Consider the following 19294-nt stretch of genomic DNA (forward strand, 5'->3'; position numbering starts at 1 on the left):
TCTCTGTGGTGATCCCTAATAATGGGTTTCAGGCACTCCTCCAAGATAGCAGTGTGGTTTCTACATTCACTGTTCTGTTAATAAACTTAATTTGCCTGACCCCTTTGCTTGTTATGCATCCACAGACCATCCTGACCAGTAGGGAACTTTACAGTCAGTGTTATGCAGTCAGGATAGTATGCCTCCAATTTCTGTCTTCTGACATTGATTCTCATCCGACCCATGCAGGTTGAATTTCGATTCGTCAGAAAAGACGACTGTATCCCATTGCTCTTTTGTCCATGAAACATGTATTTTAGCCAAGCAAGTCGCTTCTTCCTCATTTGCTGGTCATCAAAGTCTTCTTCTTGCTTCAGAATGTGGTCTGCATTCCGAAAGCTGTCTGGATAGCTTGTGCACTTTTTTCAACACCAGAGGCTATCTCAAAGTCCAGTTTTAGATCAGGAGCACTAGCATGGCAATTACAAAGGGCATAGGCATTTCAAATATCGATCTTGGGAAGGCATAGTCACTCTCTTACAGCCTGATCCAGGTCTTCTCTTCACATCACTGGTTTCAAGCTTTAATTTCAGCACCCAGGATACTGCTGACTGGTGGCAGCCTATTTTATCAGCGATAGCACGTGTAGAAAGCCCTTCATGGGACAGAGCACCAGCTACACTTTTTTTTTTTTTTTTTTCTTGGTGACAACTGAAGATATGGAGCTATGCTTACACCTCCGCAAAACTAATGAGCATGTACACCCTTCCAATGGCGTATTAGCATTAGCATTAATAGACACAAATGATGCAAGAAAGCAAGCTAATGCAGCATCAGCCAAAAAAAACTCTTTCACCCCTCCATTTGTTCCAAATGCCTGTCCAGCTCAGCTTTACATTTATTTAGGCTATCAACTTCCACAACAAAAGGTGGAAAATTTTTAAAATTTAAATTTTCTGTTTATACTCCGGCACGACAACCAAGTCATTAATAGTTTACAATAAATTGCCAATACAAATATTTATTATATTAAGTAGTCACAGGGTTGAACCCCGACCCACTCAAGGAACATGTGCTATGCACTCTCGCTCCTGACCACTGGGCTACATCAGGCCTCAAGTGTGTTCCACCAATCAACTATCCACTGGCTAAAGGCAAATTTCTGCACATCTATTCTACAACTGTCTTTCCTCAATTTGAACCTGTTCCCCCTCAGGTTCTTAATCTAAGCAAGAGGAAGAATCCCATCAGCATTCAGCTTGCTCACCCCATTCAAGGCCTTACACCTCAATCAGATCACCTCACAGGTGCCTACTCTCCAGGTGAGGTAATTTGCAGAACTTAAACCTTTCTTGGTAAGAGCACCCCTTTGTTCCCCTCACCAGTCTTGTTGCTCTTCTCTGTACTCATTCTAGCAACTCTACATCCTTCCTAAAATGAGGCCTCCAGACCGTACTCAAAGTTTGACCTGACCATTGCCTTATACAAAGGGATATTCACCTCCCTGTCCCTGCTAGCAAAATTCCTATATATCAATTGACAAGACTCCATGACATGCCCTGGCAGCCCATCTGCACTGCTCAGCAAACTTCATATTTGACTGCACAATTACCCAGGTCTTTTTCACTTTCCACTTCCCTGAGTGTAGTACCACACAGTTGGTACGTTTCTCTTGGGTTACTGCTATCCATATGCAGTACTTTGCATTTGTCAATGTTAAACTTCAGTTGCCACTTCTCAGCCCATTTTCCCAACTTATCTAGATCCAGTTGGAGTAGCATACTGTCTTTACTGTTGTTAACAATCCTACCAATCTTTGTATCATCTGCAAACGTGGACATTAAACCTGATATGCCTTCATTGATAAATATCAAAACAACAGTGGGTCCAACACCGAACCCTGGGGAACTCCACTAATAACATTTGTCCTTAAAGAGCATTGTCCATTGATTACCACTCTCAGTCGTCTCCCACTCAACCATCCCTTTATCCATTGTAGCAACTTACCCTTTATGCCATACCTCTCAAAGTTGTACAGCAGTCTTCCATGTATTTATTGAAATGGCCGATGCAATACCTTGCAATTACTGTCTGATGCAATAGAAGCATTATCTGACACAATACCTTTGCTTTATGACAAACAAAATGACTGTAATCAAACAATACCCTATACATTTCACTACAAATGTTACCTTTTTTAAGGTAATGCAGTTTTTTTGTCTGCCACTGTATCTAGTTAGCAAAATCAAAATTTTTCATTAATAATTACACAGAGTTATTTTTTTAAAAAAATCACATTTATTCGATTTCATTCTTTATAATGCAGCTGCCAATGATAAATTATCCTTGAATTTTGTTATTATTAAAATAGTTTCAGACAACAATTCAACACGAGTGTTAAACTGTTCTCGTCAAATTGTAAATCATATTTTTAAACTGATTTATTGATACACACCCATATTATAAATAGGTGCAACATCCAAAAAATGACAACTTTGGGCCTGGAAGCCACTGATTTTTGGATTTTCTGGTTTCTGGACAAAAATCTCACCAAACATAAAATGTCAAATTATATAGGAGAAATTGAGCACAAACAAATGAAGAGCTCATAGGTAATTAGCTGGGTCAGCAGAATTGACTACCTACTTTTTTTGCAGTTTCTCTACATGATTAACATATTAATCATCATTACTGCTATTAACCATAATCATAATATTAACCAATTAACATTGCAATGATAATCTGCTATCACTGCTATTAACTGCTAGCTTGGAGAGATTCACTGACAAATAGATTAACAGTAGCCGCAAGCAGAGGTGAAAGTAATTCTTGCGCTGCTTCTATTGGAATGAGGAGCAGCCCAGAAAACACAGTGATGGGGATTTCAAGAACCACTGAAATTCATTTTGGAACGAGTAAATACATGGGATGTGTTAAGGTAACTAAGAGTAAGAACAGGTAAATGTATACTTCCATATACACTGATGCTAGGAGTACAGTAAGTGCTGGTCATTACATCAAAGGTGGATATTGTTGAGATAACAGAGACGTGGTGTCACACAGATATAAGCTGTTCAGAATTGTAATTTGGAGAGTACAAGCATACAGAAAGGATAGATAGGATAGGAAGGGATGAGGGGTTACACTGTTAGTTAAGAAACACAAAATCTAAAGAAATGCATCCAGTTCACATAGATGGACAGTGCAATGTTGAGTCAGTTTGGTGTGACATAAGCACCGGGAAAGCAAAGTTGAGAGTAGGAGTATGTTATAAGCCTAATGATTCTGATGAGTACAACTAAAATTTTTTTTACAGAGAAACAGAGTGGGCCAGTAAATCAGATTAGCATTAGCATTAGCATTAGCATTAGTAGAGGCATTTGATGCAAGAAAGCAAGCTTATGCAGCATCAGCCAAAAAAAAAAAAAAAAAAAAAGTAACATAAATAAATAAAAATAACCACTTCCACTTCACCCCTCTGTTCGTTCGAAATACCTGTCCAGCTGAGCCTTAAACTTATTTAGGCTATCAACTTCCACGACAAGGGATGGAAGTCTGTTCCACCCACCAACCACCCGCTGGCTAAAGGCAAATTTCCGCACATCTATCCTACATCTGTCTTTCCTCAATTTGAATTTATGCCCTCTCAGGTGATTTTTCTGAGCTAGAGGAAGAATCCCATCAGCATTGAGCATGCTCAAACCATTCAAGGCTTTGTACACCTCTATCAGATCACCCCGCTGGTGCCTAGTTTCCAGACACTGTAATTTGCAAAACTTAAGCCTTTCTTCGTAAGAGAACCCCTTTGTCCCATTCACCAATCTAGTTGCCCTTCTCTGTACTCGTTCTAGCAGCTCTACATCCTTCCTGAAATGAGGCCTCCAGGCCTGTATACAGTACTCTAGGTGTGGCCTGACCATTGCCTTATACAAGGGAATAATCACCTCCTTATCCCTGCTAGAAAAATTCCTATATATCATTGACAATACACCATGAGCTACTCTTGCAGCTCGTCTGCACTGCTCAGAGAACTTCATATCTGCCTGCACCACCACCCCCAGGTCCCTTTCATTCTCTACCACTGTCAGTGTAGTACCACAGAGTTGATACGTTGCTCTGGGGTTGCTGTTTCCCATATGTAGTACTTTACATTTGTCAATGTTAAACTTCATTTGCCACCTCGAAGCCCATCTGCTCAACCTTTCCAAATCCTGTTGCAGCAGCATAGTGTCAGTAGTGTCCTTGACAACCCTGCCAACCTTCGTATCGTCTGCAAACTTGGACATTAAGCCTGATATACCATCATCAATATCATTTATAAATACAGAAAACAATAAAGGCCCCAATACTGAACCCTGAGGGACTCCACTAATAACATTAGTCCACGATGAGCAGTGTCCATTGATTACCACTCTCTGTCTTCTCCCCCTCAACCACCCCTTTATCCATAGCAGCAACTTGCCTCCAATGCCACACTGCTCCAATTTGTGCAGCAGTCTTCCATGTGCAACAGTATCAAAAGCCTTTCTAAGATCCAAGTATATAATATCAAAGTTATTCCCTGCATCCAGTTCTTTTGTGACTGCATCATAGTATCCAATCAAATTGGTCAGGCAAGACTTCCCCTTAACAAAACCATGCTGTGTCCTAGCTATAACTGAAGTCTTGTCTAGATGATCCTGCAGTGCTTCTTTCACCAGTGCCTCCATTAATTTTCCGGGAACAGAAGTTAAACTCACAGGTCTATAATTACTTGTGTCAGCCTTTGATCCCCCTTTGTGAATTGGGGTCACATTTGCACATCTCCAGTCAATGGGTACCTCCCCTGAGTCCAAGGAAGCTCTCATAATTATGGCTAAGGGTTTGCTTACCTCCTTTGCTGCCTCCTTTAATATAACTGGATAGATCCCATCCACCCCAGGTGCCTTTCTTGTGTTTATCTTCAACAATTTCTCCTCCACTTTGCTCTCAGTTATTACAAGATTCTCTAGCTTACTGCTAGAGTTGAATACACCTCTGGCATTCCCCTCGCTGAATAACTCCTCATGTGTGAATGTCGATGCAAAATATTCATTTAGTTTGTTAGCTACCCGAGCAGGGTCATCAACAGTTGACCCATCGATCTCAAGTGGACCAATCTGATTCATCCCCTTCCTTCTAGAGTTTACATAAGTAAAGAACTCTTTGCTGTTTTTCTTCGCATCCCTTGCCAAGGATCTCTCGTAATCTGCCTTCGCCTGCCTAACCTCCTTTGTAACTTGGTTACAGATCAACTTGTATCTATCATAGGCGTCCGTGTCACGTGTTAATTTGTATGTATCCCATGCATTTTTCTTCTCTGCCATATGCCTCATTAGTTCATCTGACAACCATTTAGGCCTAAACCTTGAACAATATTTCTTAGTTGGTATGTAAAGCCTAGTAGCTTCCACGATAAGTTCTTTGAATGCTTCCCATTTTGAATTTGCTGTTGGCAATATCATCAGTTGATCCCACTGTATAGAATTTAAATACTGTCTCAGTCCATTGTAGTCGCCTTTACGAAAGCAATACCCCTTCCCTTTACCCCTAATGGTAGTTACCTCTTTGAGTAACTCCCACTTCAGCACACTGTGATCACTGCCACCAAGTGGTTCATTTATCTGCAGATTCTTAATGCATGAAGAATCACTACTGATAATCAAATCAAGAGTATTACTCCCTCTAGTTGCCTCCCGAACATGCTGATGTAGAAAACAATCATCCAATAAATCCACAAAAGCCTTGCTACTGTGTGAGTGACCAGCCCCCAAATTCCAGTCAATATCTGGGAAATTAAAATCCCCCATTATAAGACTCTCTGATTTACTGGCCCACTCTATTTCTCCGAACAGTTTCTTATTATACTCATCAGAGTCATTAGGCCTATAGCACACTCCTACTCTCAATTTTGATCTCCCAATGCTTATGTCACACCAAACTGACTCGACACTGCACTGTCCAGCGATGTCGACTGGCTTCACTTCCTTGGATTTTATGTGTTTTTTAACTAATAGCATAACCCCTCCTCCCTTCCTATCCTGTCTATCCTTTCTGTAGACATTGTACTCCCCAAATTCCAGTTCTGCATTTCTTATATCCGTGTGACACCACGTCTCTGAAATCCCCACAATATCTGCCTTTGATGTTTTGAGCAATACCTCAAATTCATCAAATTTATTTACTAAACTCCTAGCATTGGTGTACACACAAGTATACATGCACCTGTTCTTTTTCTTAGCTACCCTAACACAACCCATGTGTTTACTTGTACCCCAATGATTCCCAGCAGTCTCTGAAATATCCTGCATCTTATTTTCCAGGCTGCGGCTCATTCCAATAGAAGCAGTGCAAGAATCACTTTCACCTCTGCCAGTGGCTACTGTTAATCTATTAGTCCTTGTATCCCCCCAATCTAGCAGTTTTCCGACCCACCTAACATTGCCTCGATAGCATCAGCAAACATTCTTGCACCCTTTCTATTTAAGTGTATCCCATCCCTGTAGAAGCAGTCTCTCCTGTTAACAAGTACAGACCAGGCTGAAAAAAATTCTACCCCTTGAGCCCTGCACAATCTTTCCAGGGCCGAATTGATTGACAGGGCTCTCATCATATACTCCCTCCTATCGTGTCTGGGCAGAATTGCAGACACTTTCAATTTCAACCCTAATTCACGGCTTTTTTTCATCAGTGACCTGTACTTGTCAAGTAATTCCGCCGGTCTCCTACTCTTAATGTCATTAGTATTATATAGATTGTCTTGTAATGGGGATTTTAACTTCCCATATATAGACTGGAACTTGTTGGTTGGTCACTCTCACACTATCAAGACTTTTTTGGATTTATTGGATGATTGTTTTCTACAGCAGCATGTTTCAGAGGCAACCAGAGGGAGTAATACTCTTGATCTGATTATCAGCAGTGATTACTCATGCATTAAGAATCTGCATATAGAGAAACCACTAGGTGGCAGTGATCACGGTGTACTGATGTGAGATTTACTTAAAGATGTAACTACCATCAAGGGTAAAGGAAAGTGCTTTTGATTTCGTAAGGGTGAGTACAGTCACCTGAGACAGTTTTTAAACCTTACACAGTAGGACCAACTGATGATGTTACCAACAGTAAATTCTAAATGGGAAGCATACAAGGAAAAAATCTTGGACGCTTCTAGGCTTTTTGTTTGCAGTAAGAAATACTGTTCAAAGTTTAGGCCTAAATGGATGTCAGATGAACTAATGAGACTCTTGGTAGAAAATAAAAATGTATGGGATACATATAAATTATCAGGTGACACAGAGGACTATGGTAGATATAAGCTAGTCTGTAATCAAGTCACAAAGGAGGTTAAAGAAGTGAAGGCAGATTACGAGAAATCCTTGGCAAAGGATGCAAAGAGGAACAGCAAAGACTTCTTTACTTATGTAAACTCTAGAAGGAAGGGGATAAATCAGATTGGTCCACTTGATATCGATGGTTATGCTGTTGATGATCCTGCTCAGATAGGTGACAAACTGAATGATTATTTTGCATCTACATTCACACGTGAGAAATTCTGTAGGAAAGTGGTGGCCAGAGGCTTATCACACTCTAACAGGGAGTTAAAGGAATTTCTAATAACTGAGAGCAAAGTGGAGGAGAAATTGTTGAAGTATTAAACATAAGAAAGGCATCTGGGGTAGATGAAATCTATCCAGTTATATTAAAGGAGGAAACGAAGGAAGTAAGCAAACGCTTAGTGATTATTATGAGAGCATTTCTAGATTCAGGGGAAGTCCCCATGGACTGGACATGTGCAAATGTATCCCTAATTCACAAAGGGGGATCAAAGAGTGACAGGAGTAATTACAGAACTGTTAGTTTAACTTCTGTTCTCTGAAAAATAATAGAGCCACTGGTTAAAGAAGCATTGCAGGATCATCTATATAAGACTGCAGTTATAGCTCAGATGAAGCATGTTAATCAGATTAGTCTTGTCTGACTAATCTGATTGGATACTATCATGTGGTCACAAAGGAACTGGATGCAAAAAATAATTTTGATATCATATACGTGGATTTCAGGAAAGCTTTTAATACTGTTGAAAATATATGCACATAAAAGACTTCTGTACAAATTGGAGCAGTATGGCATTCGTGGCAAACTGCTGCTACGTATAAAGGGTTGGCTGAGTGGGAGAAGGCAGAGAGAATGGTAATCAATGGACACTGCTCATTGTGGACTAATGTTATTAGTGGAGTCCCCAGGGTTCAGTGTTGGGTCCATTGTTGTTTTCTGCATTTATCAATATTATTGATGAAGATATATCAGGCCTAATGTCCAAGTTTGCAGATGATATGAAGGTTGGCAGGGCTGTTAATGACAGTACGCTACTGCATCAGGATCTAGAAATGTTAGGCAGACAGGCTGAAAAGTGCAACTGGAGTTTAACAACATTGACAAATTCAAAATACTGCATATGTGACATGGGTGACATGGAAGCCTATGATAGATATAAGTTGGTCTGTAACCAAGTCTGTAACCAACTCAAGAAGGAAAGGGATGAATTAGATTGGTCCACTGGATATTGATGGTTCAACAGTTGAGGATCCTGCTCAGGTGGCTAACACTCTAAACGAGTATTTTGCATCTACATTCACGCATGAGGAGTTATTCAGGAAGGAGAATGATGTAGGTAAAGTAAACATTGGCAGTGAGCTGGATGATTTTGTAATAACTGAGAGGAAAGTGGAGGAGAGATTGTTGAGGATAAACATAAAAAAGGCACCTGAGGTGGATGGGATCTATGCAGTTATATTAAAGGAGGCAGCAAAGGAAGTAAGCAAACCCCTAGCCATAATTATGAGAGCTTCTTTGGACTCAGGGGAGGTACCCATAGACTGGAAATGTGCAAATGTAAACCCAATTCACAAAGGAGGATCAAAGGCTGACCTTTAGCATTAGCATTAGTAGAGGCATATGATGCAAGAAAGCAAGCTTATTTAGCATCAGCCAAAAAAAAAAAAAAAAAAAAAAAACCCACTCCCATTTCACCCCTCCGTTCGTTCGAAATACCTGTCCAGTTGAGCTTTAAATTTGTTTAGGCTATCAACTTCAACAACAAGTGATGGAAGTCGGTTCCACCAACCAACCACCCGCTGGCCAAAGGCAAATTTCCGCACATCTATCCGACATCCGTCCTTCCTCAATTTGAATTTATGCCCTCTGAGGTGATTATTCTGAGCAAGATGAAGAATCCCATTGGCATTGAGCATGCTCAAACCATTCAAAGCCTTATACACCTCTATCAGATCACCTCGCCGGTGCCTAGTCTCCAGACTCTGCAATTTGCAAAGCTTAAGCCTTTCTTCATAAGAGCAACCCTTTGTTCCATTTACTAATCTTGTTGCCCTTCTCTGTACCCGTTCCAGCAGCTCTACATCCTTCTTGAAATGAGGCCTCCAGACCTGTATACAGTACTCAAGATGTGGCCTAACCATTGCCTTATACAAGGGAATAATCACCTCCTTATCCCTGCTAGAAAAATTCCTGTATATCATTGACAAGACACCATAAGCTACTCTTGCAGCTCGTCTGCACTGCTCAGAGAACTTCATATCTGCCTGCACAATTACCCCCAGGTCCTTTTCATTCTCCAACACTGTCAGTGTAGTACCACAGAGTTGATACGTTGCTCTGGGGTTATTGTTTCCCATATGTAGTACTTTACATTTGTCAATGTTAAACTTCATTTGCCACCTCTCAGCCCATCTGTTCAACCTTTCCAGATCCTGTTGCAGCAACATAGCGTCAGTAGTGTCCTTAACGACCCTGCCAACCTTTGTATCATCTGCAAACTTGGACATTAAACTTGATATCCCATCATCAATATCATTCATAAACACCGAAAACAACAACGGACCCAACACTGAACCTTGAGGAACTCCACTAATAACATTAGTCCACGTTGAGCAGTGTCCATTGATTACCACTCTCTGTCTTCTGCCACTCAACCATCCCCTTATCCATAGCAGCAATTTGCCTCCAATGCCACACTGCTCCAATTTGTGCAGCAGTCTTCCATGTGCAACAGTATCGAAAGCCTTTCTAAGATCCAAATATATAATATCAATATAATATAATATAATATCAAATTATTATATCCAGTTCTTTTGTGACTACATCATAGTATCCAATCAAATTGGTCAGGCAAGACCTGCCCTTAACAAAACCATGCTGCGTCTGAGCTATAACGGAATTCTTGTCTAGATGATCCTGCAGTGCTTCTTTAACCAGTGCCTCCATTAATTTACCTGGAACAGAAGTTAAACTAACAGGTCTATAATTACTTGTGTCAGCCTTTGATCCTCCTTTGTGAATTGGGGTTACATTTGCACATCTCCAGTCTATGGGTACCTCCCCTGAGTCCAAAGAAGCTCTCATAATTATGGCTAGGGGTTTGCATACTTCCTTTGCTGCCTCCTTTAATATAACTGGATAGATCCCATCCACCCCAGGTGCCTTTTTTATGTTTATCCTCAACAATCTCCCCTCCACTTTCCTCTCAGTTATTACAAAATCATCCAGCTCATTGCCAATGTTTACTTTACCTACATCATTCTCCTTCCTGAATAACTCCTCATGCGTGAATGTAGATGCAAAATACTCGTTTAGATTGTTAGCCACCTGAGCAGGATCCTCAACTGTTGAACCATCAATATCCAGTGTACCAATCTGATTCATCCCTTTCCTTCTCAAGTTCAAGTATGTAAAGAACTCTTTTCTGTTTTTCTTTGCATCCTTTGCCAAGAATTTTTCGTAGTCTGCCTTTGCCTGCCTAATCTCCTTTGTGACTTGGTTACAGACCAACTTATATCTATCATAGGCTTCCATGTCACCCATTAATTTGTATGTATCCCATGCATTTTTCTTCTCTGCCACATGTCTCATTAGTTCATCTGACAACCATTTAGGCCTAAACCTTGAACAATATTTCTTAGTTGGTATGTAAAGCCTGGTAGCCTCCAAGATTAGTTCCTTGAATGCTTCCCATTTTGAGTTTGCTGTTGGTAACATCATCAGTTGGTCCCACTGTACAGAATTTAAATACTGTCTCAGACCATCATAGTCTCCTTTACGAAAACAAAAACCCTTCCCTTTACCTCTGATGGTAGTTACCTCCTTGAGTAAATCCCACTTCAACACACTGTGATCACTGCCACCTAGTGGTTCATTTATCTGCAGGTTCTTAATGCATGAAGAATCACTACTGATAATCAGATCAAGAGTATTGCTCCCTCTTGTTGCCTCACGAACATGCTGATGTAGAAAACAATCATCCAATAAATCCACAAAAGCCTTGCTAGTGTGCGAGTGACCAACCCACAAATTCCAGTCAATATCTGGGAAATTAAAGTCCCCCATTATAAGACTCTCTGATTTACTGGCCCACTCTATTTCCCTGTACAATATCTTATTATACTCATCAGAGTCATTAGGCCTATAGCACACTCCTACTCTCAATTTTGATTTCCCTATGCTTATGTCACACCAAACTGACTCGACACTGCCCTGTCCATCGATGTCGACTGGCTTCACTTCCTTGGACTTATGTGTTTCTTAATTAATAGCATAACCCCTCCTTACCTCCTGTCCTGTCTATCCTTTCTATACACATTGTATTCCCCAAATTCCAGTTCCGCATTACTTATATCTGTGTGACACCACGTCTCTGATATCCCAACAATATCTGTCTTTGATGTTTTGAGCAATACCTCAAATTCTTCAAATTTATTTACTAAACTCCTAGCATTGGTGTACACGCAGGTATACATGCACCTGTTTCTATTCTTAGCTACCCTAACACAACCCATGTGTTTACTTGTACCGCAATGACTACCAGCAGTCTCTGAAATATCCTGCATCTTGTTTTTCAGACTTCTGCTCATTTCAATAGAAGCAGTGCAAGAATCACTTCCACCTCTGCCAGTGGCTACTGTTAATCTATTAGTCCTTGTATCCCCCCCCAACTAGCAGTTTTCCGACCCACCTAACACTGCCTCGACAGCATCAGCAAAAATTCTTGCACCCTTTCTATTTAAGTGTATCCCATCCCTGTAGAAGCAATCTCTCCTGTTAACAAGTACAGTCCAGGCTGAAAAAAATTCTACCCCTTGAGCCTTGCACAATCCCTCCAGGGCCGAATTGATCGACAAGGCTCTCATCATATACTCCCTCCTTCTGCCTATCGTGTCTGGGCAGAATTGCAGACACTTTCAAGTTCAACCCTAATTCACGGCTTTTTTTCAACAGTGACCTGTACTTGCTAAGTAATTCCGCCGGTCTCCTACTTTTAATATCATTGGTGCCAACGTGTACAACTATATCACCTTTTTTGCCCTTAAAAGATGATATCCGCTCTACAACGTCATCAACCTTTGCCCCTGGCAGACATACCCTGGTCCTATTCCACCTATCCTTTTTACAAAGCATGTTCCCCGTTTCCCTGACAATAGAGTCAGGGAAACGGAGACCTGTTAGTTTAACTTCTGTTCCAGGTAAATTAATGGAAGCACTTGTTAAAGAAGCACTGCAGGATCATCTAGACAAGAATTCAGTTATAGCTCAGACGCAGCATGGTTTTGTTAAGGGCAGGTCCTGCCTGACCAATTTGATTGGATACTATGATGTAGTCACAAAAGAACTGGATGCAGGGAATAACGTTGATATTATATATTTGGATCTTAGAAAGGCTTTTGATACTGTTGCACATGGAAGACTGCTGCACAAATTGGAGCAGTGTGGCATTGGAGGCAAATTGCTGCTATGGATAAGGGGATGGTTGAGTGGCAGAAGACAGAGAGTGGTAATCAATGGACACTGCTCAACGTGGACTAATGTTATTAGTGGAGTTCCTCAGGGTTCAGTGTTGGGTCCGTTGTTGTTTTCGGTGTTTATGAATGATATTGATGATGGGATATCAAGTTTAATGTCCAAGTTTGGAGATGATACAAAGGTTGGCAGGGTTGTTAAGGACACTACTGACGCTATGCTGCTGCAACAGGATCTGGAAAGGTTGAACAGATGGGCTGAGAGGTGGCAAATGAAGTTTAACATTGACAAATGTAAAGTACTACATATGGGAAACAGTAACCCCAGAGCAACGTATCAACTCTGCGTTACTACACTGACAGTGGTGGAGAATGAAAAGGACCTGGGGGTAATTGTGCAGGCAGATATGAAGTTCTCTGAGCAGTGCAGACGAGCTGCAAGAGTAGCTCATGGTGTCTTGTCAATGATATACAGGAATTTTTCTAGCAGGGATAAGGAGTTGATTATTCCCTTGTATAAGGCAATGGTTAGGCCACATCTTGAGTACTGTATACAGGTCTGGAGGCCTCTCAAGAAGGATGTAGAACTGCTGGAACGGGTAGAGAGAAGGGCAACAAGATTAGTGAATGGAACAAAGGGTTGCTCTTATGAAGAAAGGCTTAAGTTTTGCAAATTACAGAGTCTGGAGACTAGGCACCGGCGAGGTGATCTGATAGAGGTGTATAAGGCTTTGAATGGTTTGAGCATGCTCAATGCCAATGGGATTCTTCATCTTGCTCAGAATAATCACCTCAGAGGGCATAAATTCAAATTGAGGAAGGACGGATGTCGGATAGATGTGCGGAAATTTGCCTTTGGCCAGCGGGTGGTTGGTTGGTGGAACCAACTTCCATCACTTGTTGTTGAAGTTGATAGCCTAAACAAATTTAAAGCTCAACTGGACAGGTATTTCGAACGAACGGAGGGGTGAAATGGGAGTGGTGTGTGTTTTTTTTTTTTTTTTTTTGGCTGACGCTGAATAAGCTTGCTTTCTTGCATCATATGCCTCTACTAATGCTAATGCTAATGCTATATAGGTAAAAGTAATCCCAGAGTAACGTACCATCTGTGTTGTACTACACTCAGGGTAGTAGAGAATATAACAGACCTGGGGGTTATTTTGCAGCCAGATATGAAGTTTTCTGACAGTGCAGACAGGCTGTCAGAGCAGCTCAAGGGGTCTCGTCAATGATATACTGAAATTTTACTAACAGGGATAAAGAGGTGATTATCGTCTTGTATAAGGCAATGATCAGGCCACACCTTGAGCACTGCATACAGGTACAGAGGCCTCATTTTAGAAAGAATTTAGAGCTGCTGGAATGAGTACAGAGAAGGGCAATGAGATTGGTGAGTGATTACTCTTACCAAGAAAGGATTAAATTCTGCATGCAGTGCCTGGAGATTAGGGACCTGCAAGGCAATTTGACAGAGTAGCATAATGCTTTGATTGGTTTGATCAAGCTCAGTGCTGATAGGATTCTATCTCTTGCTCAAATTACACACTTGCGCAGGGTCATAGATTCAAATTGAGGAAAGACAGTTACAGAACAGATGGGCAGAAATTTGCCTTTAGCCAGTGAGTGGTTGATTGCTGAAATAAACTTTCATCTGTAATTGTAGAAGTTGATAGCTTAAATAAATTCAAGGAAGAACAAGACAAACGTTTAGAGTGAAGGGATGGGTGAAATGAATAGACTTTCTTTTTTTTTTTTTTGGCTGATGCTGTATAAGTGTGCTCTCTTTCATCTTATGCCTATGCTAATACTGATGAACTATATAATTTTATTGCTGTTTATTCTTTTATCCACTTGGGCCATTGATAAAATGGAAGCAAGAAGCCTGCAATAGAGAAAACTCAGTACAATGCTGCTAAAGCTATTACTAATCTTTAACTGTCCAAAAATTAATTAAAAAAAAAAAAATCCTAAGAAGAAAACATATTATTTGTAAATTTCATTCAGCCTGCAGTGTTGTTGGTCATAATCTCTCATTGCGTAATATGTTTCTCACTGTTGTCATAGTTTAAATGAACATAGCATTCATACATTGTGCCATCAAAGTGATTGTGTTGATCTAATCCCCAAGGGCTCACATCTGGTGAGTATGAGCTTGGCACACCCAGGTTCCTGAGCTGGATATCATCATTCTTCTCTTCTTGGTGATTCCATTCTCTCTCTCTCTCTCTCTCAGGGTAACTTGAATTTTTTTTGGCTAGTGCAGCATAAGCCTCAGGCTTCCTTGCACCATATGGCTAATAATAATAATAATAATAATTTACTAGACAGTCCTCAATAAATATATGCTCTTTATGCTATCTTACGATCAGCAGATTTTCTATCATGAGTCTTTTAAACCACAGTTGCTATTTGAGTTTTTGAAGCATTAAATTAAAGATTAAATAATTTTAACTTAATATAATTTTATTCAAAGAATCGGTTCAAAATCTGATTATTAAGTCTCAGGGAACAAGTTTCACACCAAACTGAAATGGTTTCATATACTCAGGAGGGATTCAAGTTTTTGGATATTTCACTTGTATATGTGGAAAAAAGTGCTCATTTACAAAGGTTATAATGTGTTTAAACATTATGAAAATTAGTATGTAAGATTAATAACCTTATCTAAAATTAGATAAAATAAATGGATACGGGATTAAAATAATAACCTCATGTGCATACCTTCCTGGATGTTTCTGATTGCCTTCTTTTTGAGAGATACTTTTAAACGGTCAGTAGCATTCAAATAATCCAACACTACAATGTTTGGTACGAGACGAACCATATTCTGTTCTCCACAACCTACAGGCATTTGCACTAATCTGTCTGTACCACTGATAGCAGATCCCATTAAGTCACCTATGTGCAGATAAAAGAATATTTAGTATACTTACTTTTTATATATATACAGGGTTTCTCAAAAATATTGGTACAAATGTTTAGAGGAATGTGAATCGCATAGGAACCCATAACCGGAAACGTCATGGGAAAGTAGCAGCAGAAGCACAAGAAGCAGAAATGACACAAGACAGTAATTAGTGGCAAACATTTATTTGACATAATATTAACAATGGAGTACATGATGGATGCATTTCATGATGTTACAACAGATGCTCGAAGGTTCCACCATGAGACGTGATGCATGTGTGACACCGACGCAACATGGACTGGCGGACATGGCCAAACACACCTGGAGTTTCTTTGACAGTAGCAGCAACGCAGACGAGTCTCGTCACGAGATCCATTTCCGTCTCCACAGGCAATTCATACATGATAGATTTGAGGGCCCCCACAGAAAGAAATCAAGGCTCGATAAATCAGGTGAGCGTGGAGGCCAGGCAACGGGTCGACCACGGCCAATCCATCAACACCCAAAACGGTCATGAACACACCTTCCATAATGGGCAGGTGCCCCGTCATGTTGAAACCAAATGCTGCATCTCACATTTGCTGGAACATTGTCAAGTAACCCTGGTAGAACTTGTTCAAGAAAGATCTGATATTTAGCGGAGTTCATGTGCCAACTAAGCAGTCACCGACCATACCTGCCCACACATTTATTGCAAAGCAATGTTGTGCTGCATGGGGATGCGCACCGTGTGGGCCCTCTGCTAATCCATACACTAGGTGCATGTCTGCCAGCTCACAGTTCGTATATCAATGCATGCTCTTCGTGCGGCGGCGACTACTGCTTGAATGAGTAAACCAGAAATTTTCCCTCTCGTGAACTGATAAACAGCGCCATGTACCGACTTACGGTGACATTTCCGGTTATGGGTTCCTATGCATTTCACATTCCTTTAGATGTTACCTACCTCCCCTAAACGTTTGTACCAATATTTTTGAGACACCCTGTATATTTAAATCTATCACCCAAATTTGCCATTACAGATATACTGGGTGTTACAATATTTCAGCATTGCCAGGAAATTCATAAAAAGTTATTTGCCATCTTCAGGAACACACAAACACAAATGAACACAGCAACCTATCATGCCATTATACAGTATAACATCTGTACTATAACGTTCATACACTCCAACTATACAGCATGTTGTTCATCAGCTCTTCAGCATGTGGGCATTAAATTTCAGATATTCCCGCATAAAATAATCTAGCAGCATAAGATTGGAGTTTCTTGGTGGCATCTCCACTGTCCATTTTGACCCAAGCATCAGTCGTGGTTTTTTTTTTTTTTTTTTATCATGACAAGTGCATATAAACATTGGAAACTGGGAGTGCCCCATCTTGCTGTAACCACAATCATACATTGATAATCTGTCAGTGGCAACTGGCAGTTTATCAACATATGGTTTGAAAACATTCTTTGGTATTTACAAGTACAAATGCCCAGTAACAGTTTCTTAAAAGAAATAGGCCAGCCAGATGCGTGCCATGATTAGCAATCCAAACATGGAATAACTTGGAGCCATTCTGTACATACTTTTCCTCAGTCACATGAGGATTTAACAACTCACCAATCTGTTAACTGACAAATCATGTTAATAATATAAACACTACTTCCCAATACAAATTTGGACTTGGCCTTGTTGGCCTTAGTTCCCATGCACCACTATCCCAAGTGTAGTACCAATAGTTGATAAGTTACTCTGCAGTTACTGCTACCCATATGCAGTAACTTGCATTTGTCAATGTTAAATTTCAACTGCTATTTCTCAGTCTATCAGCCCAATTTTCCTAGATCTTTAGCATTAGCGCATTAGTAGAGGCATTTGATGCAAGAAAGCAAGCTTATGCAGCATCAGCCAAAAAAAAATAATAATAAATAATAATAATAATAATAATAAATAAATAGAAAAATAACCACTTCCACTTCAGGCGCCTCCATAGCCAGGTGGGAAGGAGCAGCAGTGCGTAGCACACGCTTCTTGATTAGACCGGGGTTCGAGCCCGTCACCACCAAATACGGAGGATGCGGAAAGGTCAAGGAATGACCACCGCATATCCCCGGAGCAATATGGCCTTAGTTGCTAATGCTCCTAAAAACTAATTAACTAACTAACTAACTAACTTCCCCTTCACCCCTCTGTTCGTTCAAAATACCTGTCCAGCTGAGCCTTAAACTTATTTAGGCTATCAACTTCCACGACAAGGGATGGAAGTCTATTCCACCAACCAACCACCTGCTGGCTAAAGGCAAATTTCCTCACGTCTATCCTACATCTGTCTTTTCTCAATTTGAATTTATGCCCTCTCAAGTGATTATTCTGAGCTTGATTATTATTCTGATTCTGATTATTCTGAGCTTGAATAATCTGAGTGATTATTAAGTGATTATTCTCAATGCTGATGGGAAGAATCCCATCAGCATTGAGCATGCTCAAACCATTCAAGGCTTTATACACCTCTATCAGATCACCTCGCTGGTGCCTAGTCCTCAGACACTGTAATTTGCAAAACTTAAGCCTTTCTTCGTAAGAGCACCCCTTTGTTCCATTCACTAATCTTGTTGCCCTTCTCTGTACTCGTTCCAGCATTTCTACATCCTTCTTGAAATGAGGCCTCTTTTTGGTGTGGCCTGACCATTGCCTTATACAAGGGAATAATCACCTCCTTATCCCTGCTAGAAAAATTCCTATATATCATCGACAATACACCATGAGCTACTCTTGCAGTCTGTCTGCACTGCTCAGAAAACTTCATATCTGCCTGCACAACCATCCCCCAGGTCCCTTTCATTCTCTACTACTGTCAATGTAGTACTACAGAGTTGATACGTTGCTCTGGGGTTGCTGTTTCCCATATGTAGTACTTTACATTTGTCAATGTTAAACTTCATTTGCCACCTCTCAGCCCATCTGCTCAACCTTTCCAGATCCTGTTGCAGTACCATAGTGTCAGTAGTGTCCTTGACAACCCTGCCAACCTTCGTATCGTCTGCAAACTTGGACATTAAGCTGGATATACCATCATCAATATCATTTATAAATACAGAAAACAATAATGGACCCAATACTGAACCCTGAGGTACTCCACTAATAACATTAGTCCACGATGAGCAGTGTCCATTGATTACCACTCTCTGTCTTCTCCCCCTCAACCACCCCTTTATCCATAGCAGCAATTTGCCTCCAATGCCACACTGCTCCAATTTGTGCAGCAGTCTTCCATGTGCAACAGTATCAAAAGCCTTTCTAAGATCCAAGTATATAATATCAAAGTTATTCCCTGCATCCATCTTGTTGCAGTATCTCACCCTGACGACTAGCGTTAACCACCCTGACGACTAGCGTTAACCACCCTGCCAACCTTTGTCTCATCTGCAAACTTAGACATTAAAGCCTGATATACGTTCATCAATATCATTGATAAATATTGAAAACAACACTGGGCCCAGCAGTGAACCCTGGAGAACTTCACTAATAACATTAGTCCACAACGAGCGCTGCCCACTGATTACCACTCTCTGTCTTCTTCCACTTAACCAT

General features: G+C 40.6%; 1 protein-coding gene across 1 annotated transcript in view; it reads right to left on the bottom strand.

The window, feature by feature from the left end:
- The window catches only part of LOC150083283 (pregnancy zone protein-like), a 374597-nt gene that overhangs the window by 143848 nt on the left and 211455 nt on the right, over positions 1 to 19294 (bottom strand). The window contains exon 16 of the mRNA XM_090378461.1: positions 15528 to 15704. Within this exon, the coding sequence (XP_090234587.1) occupies positions 15528 to 15704 (177 nt within the window). The remainder of the gene's footprint in view (positions 1 to 15527; positions 15705 to 19294) is intronic.

This window comes from Mastigoproctus giganteus, chromosome 7 (assembly GCF_048544385.1).
Source record: "Mastigoproctus giganteus isolate SK-2022 chromosome 7, ASM4854438v1, whole genome shotgun sequence".
In the NCBI taxonomy this organism is placed as follows: Eukaryota; Metazoa; Arthropoda; class Arachnida; order Uropygi; family Thelyphonidae; genus Mastigoproctus; species Mastigoproctus giganteus.